Here is a 12500-nt window from a genome sequence, read left to right as displayed (position 1 = left end):
ATTTGTGTTTTACATTTCACTGTTTTCTCATTTGAAGATTACATTCATAAATGAAAAAATTTGTCTGAGGAAAATGAAAGCATGTAATACTCAACAGGAATATTAGCAACTGTTGTATCCTGATCTAGGACGCAATAGCTGAATAACTAATTACTTTTGTATCTTTCCTTACATAAGTGATGTATTTTCGAACATTTTTTTCAATAATACTATTTTGACATTTTTGTAAAAACTGAAGTTTTGTTTGGGACGATACCCGTGCATATTCGCTATCAAATCAGTTTCAATATTACTATGAATTGTAAGAACGTCATAATATTTTACTCCAATCCCTTGGAGATATTTCGTATGATTTTTAATTATCAATATTTGACATTCAATGTAGTTTCCTTAGTTATCAGGTGGAGAACATTTATTTCAGGGAAACATTACATTGTATTTTTTGGCACGTTTGGTTTCTTAACACTTTATGCAAGTGTTTCGAGAAAGGTTTATGATGCTAGCAAACTACGACCAAAAATCCTACCACAATAGAAACAGTGTTTCAAAGCCTGTTTCCTGAAAGCAGCTTTAAGACCGCCTCCAGAAGTGGAGCACACACACACACACACACTGAGACCCAGCAATGACACGCTGGCATTTGAGAGTGTGGGTCGTCTCCGTCAAAACACGCGGCCTACTTGTACGTTACCGATCTCGAATCCCCGTTAACAAAGGCTCTTTCTAGGCCGTGATGGTCAGGTCCATTTGGCGAGGTAATTGCCTATCACTGCGCGTCTTATGCCATTTAGGCAGTGCAAGCAAGGCGGAGGAAAAGACGACGCCAAAACAAGAATTGGAAACCTTGCCCGCTGAGAGGCGCTGAATGGCTGTTAATTACGATTTTTTCCACCGTCCCCCTTATCGATCGAAGAGTTACTAAACGTTTTTCGTGAATTTTATACCCCTGAATGGTCAACGCCGCCCACGTCTCTACACATCTGATGAGAAAAGCCTGTCGTATGAACAGCCACCGATAATTAGGTTATCAGGGAAACCAGAAGAAACCAGGAATAACCCAACCTGGTCTTGTGCTCCGAAAAAAAAAATCGAAGATTAATATGAAGAGAGCGAGAGAAAATAGAGAAACGGATGTTGACATCCCTCACAGCAGGAGGTTGTCTTAATTATTTTAAGCGCCTTTTGTCGATTTTTTTTTTATCATAGATGATTTTCAATAAGATCGTTTTCAATAGGTATACTAATGCACAAACGGCACTTATTGCTTCAGTGCCAGTTTACTTCAGAAGTAAACTGACTGACTTGGTAATTGTATCTGTGGGGACGTTGAGACCAGTTGGTGAAAGTCTACATCATTTTGAAATGAGTTGGGATGAGACTTGAGAGGCATCAAAGTTGGATTTGTTCTCTGACAAACTGACAATGAAGCAGGTAGGACGCCATGAAAAGCATAGAGAGAAAGGAGAATTTTTACGTATTGCAGGCACATTGCAATTTATTTATTGATACTTTGCCTTCCAAATTGTCATTAGCGTCTCGGTTACTAGCTGATACCAAGTTTGAAGGAAAAGTCCAGTTCGACTCCTAAAAAGTCATTTCCCCCCTTCCCCCCACCCAACAGAAGCTATTTACTTTAGTGTCTTTAAGTAGAACCTAAGCAAACTCGCATGTAAGTACTCCCAAACATGCTAGAACACTAAACCATCTTGGGTAAGGGTAAAAAACTTAGATTTTACGTAAACATATATTATTATTATTATTGTTATTATTATTATTATCATTATTATTTATTTTTTTTTGCTTTCTCACAGTCCTCCAATTCGACTGGGTTGCATTTATAGTGTGGGGTTCCGGGTTGCATCCTGCCTCCTTAGGAGTCCATCACTCTTCTTACTATGTGCGCCGTTTCTAGGATCACACTCTTTTGCATGAGTCCTGGAGCTACTTCAGCCTCTAGTTTTTCCAGATTCCTTTTCAGGGATCTTGGGATCGTGCCTAGTGTTCCTATGATTATGGGTACAATTTCCACTGGCATATCCCATATCCTTCTTATTTCTTTCTATTTTCAGGTCTTGTTACTTATCCATTTTTTCCCTTCTTTCTCTCAACTCTGGTGTCCCATGGTATTGCGACATCAATGAGTGATACTTTCTTCTTGACTTTGTCAATCAACGTCACGTCTGGTCTGTTTGCACGTATCACCCTATCTGTTCTGATACCCATAGTCCCAGAGGACCTTGCCTAATCGTTTTCTATCACTCCTTCAGGTTGGTGCTCGTACCACATTATACTGCAAGGTAGCTGATGTTTCTTGCACAGGCTCCAGTGGAGGGCTTTTGCTACTGAATTATGCCTCTTTTTGTACTGGTTCTGTGCAAGTGCCGGACATTCGCTTGCTATGTGGTTTATGGTCTCATTTTTTCGTATTGCACTTCCGACATATGGGAGAGATTATTTTTACCATCTATCGTTCTTTGGATATATCTGGTTCTTAGGCCTGATCTTGTGCCGCTGTTATCATTCCTTCAGTTTCCTTCTTGAGCTCTCCCCTTTGTAACCATTGCCATGTGTCATCGCTGGCCAGTTCTTTAGTCTGTCTCATGTATAGTCCGTGCATTGGTTTGTTGTGCCATTCCTCTGTTCTGTTTGTCATTCTCCTGTCTCTGTATATTTGTGGGTCTTCATCTACTTTTATCAGTCCTTCTTTCCATGCACTCTTGAGCCACTTGTCTTCACTGGTTTTCGGATATTGCCCCAGTGCTCTGCTCTCGATGTTGACGCAGTCTTCTCCCTCCTTCCTTTCGTGTTATGTATAGTCTGTCCGTATTTGCTCTTGGGAGTAGTGCTTTGTGTATTGTCATATGTTTCCTAGTTTTCTGGTCTATGTTGCAGAGTTATGCCTTCGTCCATTCGACTATTCCTGCGCTGTATCTGATTACTGGCACTGCCCATGTGTTTATGGCTTTTATCATATTTCTGGTATTGAGTTTTGACTTGAGTATCGCCTTGAGTCTCTGCATATATTCTTTCCTGATCGTGTCCTTCATCTCTGGGTGTTTTATATCCCCTCCTTCTATTATTCCCAGGTATTTGTATCCAGTCTCATCTATGTGATTGATGTTGCTCCCATCTGGTAGCTTTATCCCTTCAGTCCTTGTTACTTTGCCCTTTTGTATGTTGACTAAGGCGCATTTTTCTATTCCAAACTCCATCCTGATGTCCCCAGATACAATCCTTACAGTCTGGATTAGGGTATCTATTTCCTTGATGCTCTTACCATACAGCTTGATGTTGTCCATGAACATCAGATGGTTAATTCTGTTGCCTCTTTTCTTGAGTTGGTACCCAGCATCCATCTTCTGCAGTACTTTTGTCATGGGAATCATGGCAACTACGAAGAGTAGTGGGGACAGTGAGTCGCTCTGGAAGATCCCCCTCCTGATATTAACCTCTGCTAGTCTTATTCCAGAGCTTGTAAGTATTGTATTCCAGTTGTGCATTGTATTTTTGAGTAAGCTGATGGTGTATTCCTCTGCCCCATATATTTTCAGGCATTCTATTAGCCATGTGTGTGGTATCATGTCGAAGGCTTTCTTATAGTCTATCCATGCCATGCTTAGGTTGGTTTTCCTTCTCTTACTGTTCTTCATTACCATTTTGTCTATCAGGAGCTGGTCTTTTGTGCCCCTACACTTCCTTCTGCAGCCTTTCTGTTGGTGGGGGATGGTGTTTGTATCCTCTAGGTAGTTGTATAGCCTTTTGCTGATGATACCTGTTAGTAACTTCCACATTGTTGGTAGGCAGGTGATAGGCCTGTAGTTACTGGCTATATTTCCCTTACCTCTTGTCTTTCTGGACCTAAGGATGTTCTTACCTGTGGTCATCCATTGGGCGCATGATGATTTGTGATACAATGCTGGAGTTGTTCTGCTATTCTTGGGTGTAGGGCCTTGAAAGTTTTTTTTGAGCCAGTATCCATGGACTTCATCGGGTCCTGGGGCTTTCCAGTTTGGCATTATTTTCTTTAGTTGGTGTCTGACTGTGTCTGTCGTGATGTCAGTGAATCTTTGTTTTATTCTCCCTGTTTCTTCTGCCTTGACTTCCTGGAGCCATGTTGCTTGTTTGTTTGTGTGATACCGGATTGCTCCATATGTTTTCCGAGTCTCTACTTGGTTCGGCTTCAGGAATTTCTTGGTGGTGTCTTCCCCTCTTAGTTGGCTGTATAGTCCTTTCTGTTGGTTCCGAATAGTTTGTTTCTGTTGGTATCCCTTATTCCTGTTCATGTATCGTTGGATCTCACGTGGCTTTGGCCTTAAGCCTCTGTTTTACATCCTCTATTGTGTTATTTAGTCCCCTCTCGTGTACTTTGTATTTCCCGTTCAGTTCCTCCCTTATTTTCTTGCTTCTTAGCCTGTTTTCTGCCATCTCTTTCAGTTTACTCAAGTCAGATCTCATCACCATGATTTGCTTTTCCAGGCGCCTTTTCCAAGGCGGTTGCTGTTTTGGTTTCTGTTGGGTTGGTTGTGCTGGTGGTGATGGTGTTCGTGTCCCCATCACTTCTGCTACTAATCTTGCTCCTGCATATGTCAAGTTATTTGTTTCTGTGATATTGGTGGTGTGTATTAGTCTCATTATTTCAATGACCTCACTTGTTTTCTCGCTTAATTTCTTGGTGTTGTAGGCTTTCATGGAGGGGATCTTTGTTCTCTCTGTGTCTGGCTATCCATCGTCTGATCTTTTCTACCCATTCCGTCCTGTCTGTTACTTCGTCGGTGTTTCCTCGTGTGTCGTTGTTTGATATTATTATTATTATTATTATTATTATTATTATTATTATTATTATTATTATTATTATTATGTTAGATTTCACGTAAACATATTGCGCGTATCAAAATATGCAGACATGAAGGAAGTGTTTTATAAGCGCCAACAACGAGAGAGAGAGAGAGAGAGAGAGAGAGAGAGAGAGAGAGAGAGAGAGAGAGAGGAGATTTACGAAGCGGGGCCCTAAATTTTCGCGGTCGTATTTATTTTGTCTGTTTTAGTGGGGGCTGCTGAGGATAATGGCAGAGGGAACTTCATCTTTTAATACACAGCTGGTGCTTGTTTGGTCGATTTACGACTCCCTCGGGACGTATAACGCTCTCAGCTGTGAGTGCTGGCTCCTGGCTTGCTGCTGCCGGCGGCGTGATGGTTTTATACGCGCCATTGAGATAACAGCAAATCATTTGCTTCCGTGCACTGATTGCTCGTTCCATTTAGCCGTGCTAAAATTTCCCGTGACATATTTCGCGATGGTTGCGTCGTTTCCATAGTCGCGTCAGAAAGATAAATGAATATTTCCCTTATTAATTCACTACTTTCAGATTTCCTTTCATTTACTACTTTCAGATTTCACGCAGGAGAGTTATAGCTGAAATTGAAAGCACAAACACATTTCCAGCTTTTGGTTTTAGAGCAAATTGTAGCGCAGATATGCGGATGAAGTTTTTTGCTTCCAGACTCAAAATTTACGTTGAGTAAAAATCTTGTTTTTTTTATATATTTCACAAAAGAATTATGATATCAATTTACCTTTTAGTAAAAACCTGATCTTTCATGTCCCGTGCAAAGAATCGTGATGCCAATTTACTCATTCGTAAAAAGACAATTGTTTTATAGTTAATAACAAGAAGCATAAATTTTTTTTTCACCCATTCACCCCATGTGGCTTCCATTATACAAGCAGATAAATGGGCTGACCAACGGCTAATCGAGATGGATTGATTCGTAGATCCAATATCGGTCTTCTCCAGTGAAATACGGTTCGATTGGGGTTGTGGGAGGGCGGGGGGGGGGGGGGGGGGGGGGGGGGCGTGGCGTGGTGTGGTGGAAATACACCGAAAACAAAGAGATGTCAGTGTTTCCTCTTTTTTTTTTTTTTTTTTTTTTTTTTTTTTTTTTTTTTTAAAATAAATTCGATTTTAATACGTCTTTTCATTGTTAATGTCATTTATTATAATTTTTCATGTTTTCTTTCATCTCTGAAATGTTATGGCAGTTTACTTTCATTTTCCTTCGTATTTTCTTTACTCTATTTCTTGTTAAGGTGGTTTACTTTTGTTGTAACTACCATTTTCATCCCCACTTTTCATTTGTTTTCGTTCTTTGGTTCTTCCACTTGTTTGTTCATTATTACAATGATGTTTCTTCCTGTTTTCCCCTTTGTTTTTCCTTTTATTTTCTTTTAACACTTCATTCTTTGTGTGCTTTCCTTTCGTTTCCTTATTTTCTCTCACAGCTTCATCGTTGGAGTATTTTTCTTTCGTGTTTCCTCCTATTTCTTGCTACCATTTTTGCGTCCTGGAGTTTCCCCTTATATTTTTCTATTATTTCTTTGCTACAATGTTGTCCTTTCAGTTTTCCTGTTATTATTGTTTCCCACATCATATTATATAATAGAGCATATAATATAGGAAAAGAAATTTACATTTCTTTTCCTATATTATATGCTCTATTATATTATTCAGATGTTTTCCTTTTAATTCTTCCTCTAATTTTCTTCCACCATTCCATTGTTACAAGGAAGTTTTTTGTTTTTCATCCAGTAATTCTTGTTAATGTTCCTTGTTAGGCCTGTGTGGTTTTTTTTTTTATTCGTTGTTAAATGCGCCTAATTACCGGTTGTTTCCTTTGATTTCGTACCGTTGTCGATCGTTATACTTTCTTTACGTTGTGGTTTCCTTTTACCTTTATCGTATTTTCTTGTTATTCATAATTAAATTTGTGTTATCGAATCTATCTATCTATCTGTGTATCTATCTATCTGTAGAATTACTCACAAGAAGTTTCAATAATCTAATCCATTTTCGTTTCAAATCATTTATCTTCCAAAAATGTTCATGACATGAACAATATTAAACCTTTAAACAATAATAACGGAAGAAGCAAATAAATATTTAATTAGTGATCAATATATGAAATATAGCATTTATTTTAACTGGAATTATTACTACTGTTATTTGTAGTACACTTCCTAGCAACAAGATTACTTCTGTTTGCGTTTAATCGTCAGATAACTTCACAGATTAGAAATCACTCATGATCGGACTTCCTATCAACAATAAGAAAGTCAGATAATGAAAGTAGATAAAGAATTCACTTAGCAAATTGGTAGGCATTACAACTAATAATATTAATTAAATGAATGGGAATATTAAGGAAAATAGAAAATGCTGAAAAACATGAATTTAAAAGCTAGTAATAATTTTTGAGACTTCAGACATCGCCTGTATCAGATATTGTGATAAAATCACGACTTAATGAGAAGTTAGTGAAAGATAAACAAACACTCAGTCAAAAATCACAAGCATAATCATATTTACCCTCTGCAGAAGTAGCAAGCTGAAGTTCATCCGGATACTGTTCAATTAACCTCTTAATAAGGTCAATTTGTTCTATAGTAAGTTGTACAGCGTTCAGGACCTGCGCCTCGCAAGGAACGTACGAAACCCAGAACTGGTGGGAATAAAACACGGTTGAAACTAGTTACTTACCTGGTTCAACTGTATACATGTTCGCATGTGCATATGTTAAATGGTTTGAAATATTATTAATATTTGACTTTAAAAACATATTTACAAATACGAATGTTCTAGATGGATTGGTGAAAATCACAATAGGCTCTTAAGTTTTCAGCGTCAGTATTTGAGCCTTTTTATCCTGCATATGTTTTAATCTGATTATTCTCCATTTCTTAATGATCAATTTAATGCTCCTCACCTATTGCACCAGGATTCAAGGACATACCTGTGCTCCAACCATCCCTTCTTTAAGCCTTGGGAGGTCGGTGTGGGACCATGAGGACCTTGACCACGGTCTGAGGTTTTTCAGTTCGGCGGTGAAGTTAAAGCTGTGGAGCTTGTTGTGCATGAACTTCCTGATGTTCCATGGAAGGTCGTTGTGGCTGAAAATAAACAAATAAAGGGGGATTGAGGATTTGATTGGCCATAGCTACTGGGATGGTCTCTCTCTCTCTCTCTCTCTCTCTCTCTCTCTCTCTCTCGATCGATCGTCGTCGATCGATCGATCGATCGACTTTCTTGAACTGTTTTTAATTATACATACCTATTTATCAGGGCAGGAAATAAATGAAGACACTTTTGCCTTCAATGGCAGGTTTCCACAACGCACATGAGAGAGTCCAATACTCAAGTTTAAGTACTCAGAACTGTAGCAAGCTCATTGCATTATATCCGTTGTTTAACTATTCCATTGAATATATTTAATCAGCAATGAGCAGACATTCAGCTCTTACCAAGGGATATGAAACGATGTACACATTATATATAGAAAATATAGATTTGAGCTGCTCACCAGTGAGATAACAAGTTAACACCAAGGTCTAAAGAGTATATATTCTCTAGACCTTGGTTAACACTATCCAGAAAAGGCATAAGAGACGACGAATCCACAAAGGTCTTTTAGGAAGAGGAAGTTAAGTATATCTTAGTTTATCCGGACCACTGAGCTGATTAACAACTCTCCTAGGCCTGGTCCGAAGGATTACATATTGTAACGTGGCTAGGAACCAATCGGTTACTTAGCAACGGGACCTACAGCTTATTGTGCGATCCGAACCACATCGAGAAATGAATTTCTATCGTCAGACATAAATTCCTCTGATTCTGCGTTGGGAGAGCCTGGAATCGGACCCAGACCCGGACCCTGAGATTGGTAGTCGAGCATGTAACCGACCCGTCCAACGAGGAACTGTTTAAAAAGAGGAACCAGATATAGAAATGTATATGCATAAAATCACATCAAACCTACTGCTCCCGTATCTGAAGCTTCAGTCATTTCAACCACACCGGCAGTGAGGAGACAGTTATTATGTCCAATATAGTTCTTTTCATCCTTTAGAGAATGAGTGAGGACCCTCCATATATTACAACCAAGATTTGGTCCGCCCACTCCAAGACTCTATTAATAGTCATCTTTAACGTTGCTGTCTGGCAGAAGTGGAATTCGGGAATTTTGTGCCTGTTTTGATATTTTTCTTGTTTACGTTTTTTATTTATTGATGGGAATTTGTATCATGATTGACCAAATAGAAGTGTCAGGTAGTCATAAGGGTTTTCCTTTTTGCTGTGAAACTATTTATTTTGGTTTAGTCAGTATTTTCAATATTGAAAGAATACTATCACAGCAATTTCATCATAAAAAAAAGTTATATAATGTTTGGAATCAGTTTGATAGAGGTTATCAGTCCTACACCATACCGAACAATTTTAAGAATTTACGGCGTCAGTCACTTTGCTGGTTGAGACCTAATTGTACGGGGTAGTGAACCAATCTCGTGTATATATATATATATATATATATATATAATATATATATATACTATATATCTATATATATAATTATACGTATATATTATATATATATATATATATATATATATATATAATATATATATATATGTGTGTGTGTGTGTGTGTGTGTGTGTGTGTGTGTTTGTTTTTATATGTATACACACACACACACACACACATGTATACCTTATATATATATACATATATATATATATATATATATATATATATATATATATATATATATACATACATATACATACAGACATCCACACCACACACATATATATACAGACATATGTGTATATATATACACATATGACATGATATACAGAGCTGTATATCCGTAGCAGGTGTATCATAACATGTTTTCGCATTCCTATTCCATTGCGAATATTAAACTACGGAACCAACATCATCAAACGGTATCTACTGTGTATATGATATTAATGAAGGAAATAAACCTGAGTGGAATGTTATGGCCAATTATTAGTTTTAACATGCACGCATGTTTGTCATATCAATTTCCAAACAACATTGTGGAGAATAATTAAACATCCGGTGTACACAATTGAAAAATGAAGCAAACTAAACAAATGAAATGTTCACGCTCTTGTTTCCCTATTTGTCTGACTTTGTGTCTTTTTCATTCTAATCATAATGGTTATATATATATATATATATATATATATATATATATATATATATATATATATATATATATATATTATATATATGTATAGATATAGATATAGATATAGATGTAGACACGTGCATATACTACACACACACACACACACACACACATATATATATATATATATATATATATAATATATATATATATATATGTGTGTGTGTGTGTGTGTGTGTGTGTGTAATGAAGACATGGTTAGCGCACCAACAGGTCAAGGAAGTCGTGTTTATTTTGTTGGAACGTTTAGAAACCAGGCAACATTATCAAGCTACAAATGTATTAAAACCTAATCAGTTCAATAGAATTAGAAGACAAATATTAGAATATACAAAATGACATACGATAAAACGACTAAACTATGAGTAAGGAAAAAAGACAGTGTTCACCAGAGATATACAGGTGCAGGCGTTTTGGTGAGGGGACCAGTTTAAAAAAAAAAAAAAAAAAAGAAAAAAAAAAGAAAAAATAAACTCATTTATCGTTTAAAGCCGATGATTGGAGACTTTTCCCCAAGACCTTAAAATGTCTTTGTACTGAACTGAATATTTGCATTTATCGGCATGATTCCTGTTGTTACGAGGACAAGTAATCTCATAAATGACTCGAGGTCATTAACGGGTCCAACCTGTCTTTGAAGCTTAAAAGGCTACTGGTAGTCAATGGGTTCGTGGGTACAATTTTCATTTTCAGGGCAGGGTGATAGCCAGATATTTTAGCTTGAAGTTTGTTATTAAAACGTGCATTATGAATAAATGGAAGACTAGTAGAAACCTAATTTAGGAACGATGGGAGAAGAATGACATGAGCTAAGAATATTATTTAAGAATTTGGAGACGTGTTTGGATAATAGGTTGGATGGGAAGCAGTTGCTGTTATAATATTTGTGCAAAATCATGGTTTCATTGTGAGAAGCTTGCCGACTAGAAGATAAAGCGAAGGCTTGGTGAAGCCTAGTTAATACCAATCTTAAAACTGAAAGTAAAAAACTATAAAAATGTGTACCAAGATCAGTGAACGTCTTTTGACCGAAACCTGATGTAGAGAACCCTTGAGAAGATCATGTTATTAGAATATCTAAAAAAATGTAAGTTATCGTTGGTCTTGCATTCAATGCTGAATTTAGTATATTGCGAAATGAATGAGCAAAATTTAAATATCTCTTAGCGTTTAATTTGGTATTCAACGAAATTTGTGACTTACTATCCTGAATATAAAAGTATGTCGCGATGTATGTGACAAAATGTAATACATTATACACACACACACGCACATATAGATGTGTGAATATATATATATATATATATATATATATATATATATATATATATATATATATATATATATATATAGTGTGAGTGTGTGTTTGCTGAGAGAGAGAGAGAGAGAGAGAGAGAGACTTCAATGTACGTACGAGTACATGAGCCTGTGTCCTTGCCACGCAAAATATATCCCCCACGCCGTATGGAGGAAAAGAGGAGTGGATGTCGGCGAACTGAGATAGCTCGGCGAGTGAACTGAGAAGAAGAAAAAGCTGTAAAGGTTAAAGCTGAAAGGTTGCGGAGACGAAGAAGAAGAAGAAGAAGGAGAAGAGGAAGAAGAAAAAGGGGAGGTAGGTGGTCGGAAAAGGCAGAGAGCGAAAAGCGTCGGGGCTGTTTCTGGCAAGGCAGAGAGATGAAGGGGCGGGACAAGTCGGACGGAAGTGGCTGCAAATCGGAAAGGTTAAGTAACCGGAACAGGTGGGAGGCTTAGCAAGGAAATCGTTCGACCGACCGATATCGTTCGACGGAAAGTGAAGACGGGGAAATGTCCATCTTTCAGTTAGGAAGCAAGTAGAATTTTGGGTGAGGACTGATGGCATGATAATGAAACATATATTTTCTTTGTGTTTCTAATATTTCCATGTTTTAATAGAATGTTCCGTACTTCACTTAGCAATCGAAGGACGAGAGTGACTGTAAACGTTATCCCCAATTACAATTTAAATATAATATCTGTCGATAGAACACTTTTTTTTCAAAAACGTTGAAAATACCTAGATTTTTGCTGTATGCAAGCATTTGTCTATTGCTGTATGCAAGCATTTGTCAATTCGTACACTTTCGTATCTATCTTTATACATATATATATATATATATATATATATATATATATATATATATGTGTGGTGTGTGGTGTGTGTGTGTGTGTGTGTGTATGTGTGTGTGTAACATATATAATACTGCTGTTACGCATACACAGCATGCGTATCATCGTACACAGCAATTAGCATGATTGCATGAGTATAACATAAGATGACAGCTGAAAGATATATTTCGTTGATTGCGACGTCATTTTCCCCTTTTTATATTTTAGTTTCATTATGAATGGTTAACGTGACAGCTTTTGAGGCTTTTTTGAGATAATTTCATTGCAAATGACTTGCTGACGGTCGGAAATGTAACTTCCTCTGG

General features: G+C 37.3%; 1 protein-coding gene across 1 annotated transcript in view; it reads right to left on the bottom strand.

Moving 5' to 3' along the window:
• Nucleotides 1-12500, bottom strand: part of LOC135198668 (dipeptidase 1-like) — a 285537-nt gene that overhangs the window by 40961 nt on the left and 232076 nt on the right. Inside the window, exons 3-4 of the mRNA XM_064226478.1 lie at nucleotides 7789-7945; nucleotides 7365-7497 (exon numbers count right to left, since the gene is read on the bottom strand). Coding sequence (XP_064082548.1) covers nucleotides 7365-7497; nucleotides 7789-7911 — 256 coding nt within the window. The 5' untranslated portion in view covers nucleotides 7912-7945. The remainder of the gene's footprint in view (nucleotides 1-7364; nucleotides 7498-7788; nucleotides 7946-12500) is intronic.

The sequence above is a fragment of the Macrobrachium nipponense genome, chromosome 23 (assembly GCF_015104395.2).
Source record: "Macrobrachium nipponense isolate FS-2020 chromosome 23, ASM1510439v2, whole genome shotgun sequence".
Classification (NCBI taxonomy): Eukaryota; Metazoa; Arthropoda; class Malacostraca; order Decapoda; family Palaemonidae; genus Macrobrachium; species Macrobrachium nipponense.
Note: the sequence above shows the minus strand (reverse complement) of the source record. Positions and strands in the feature narration are given on the sequence as shown.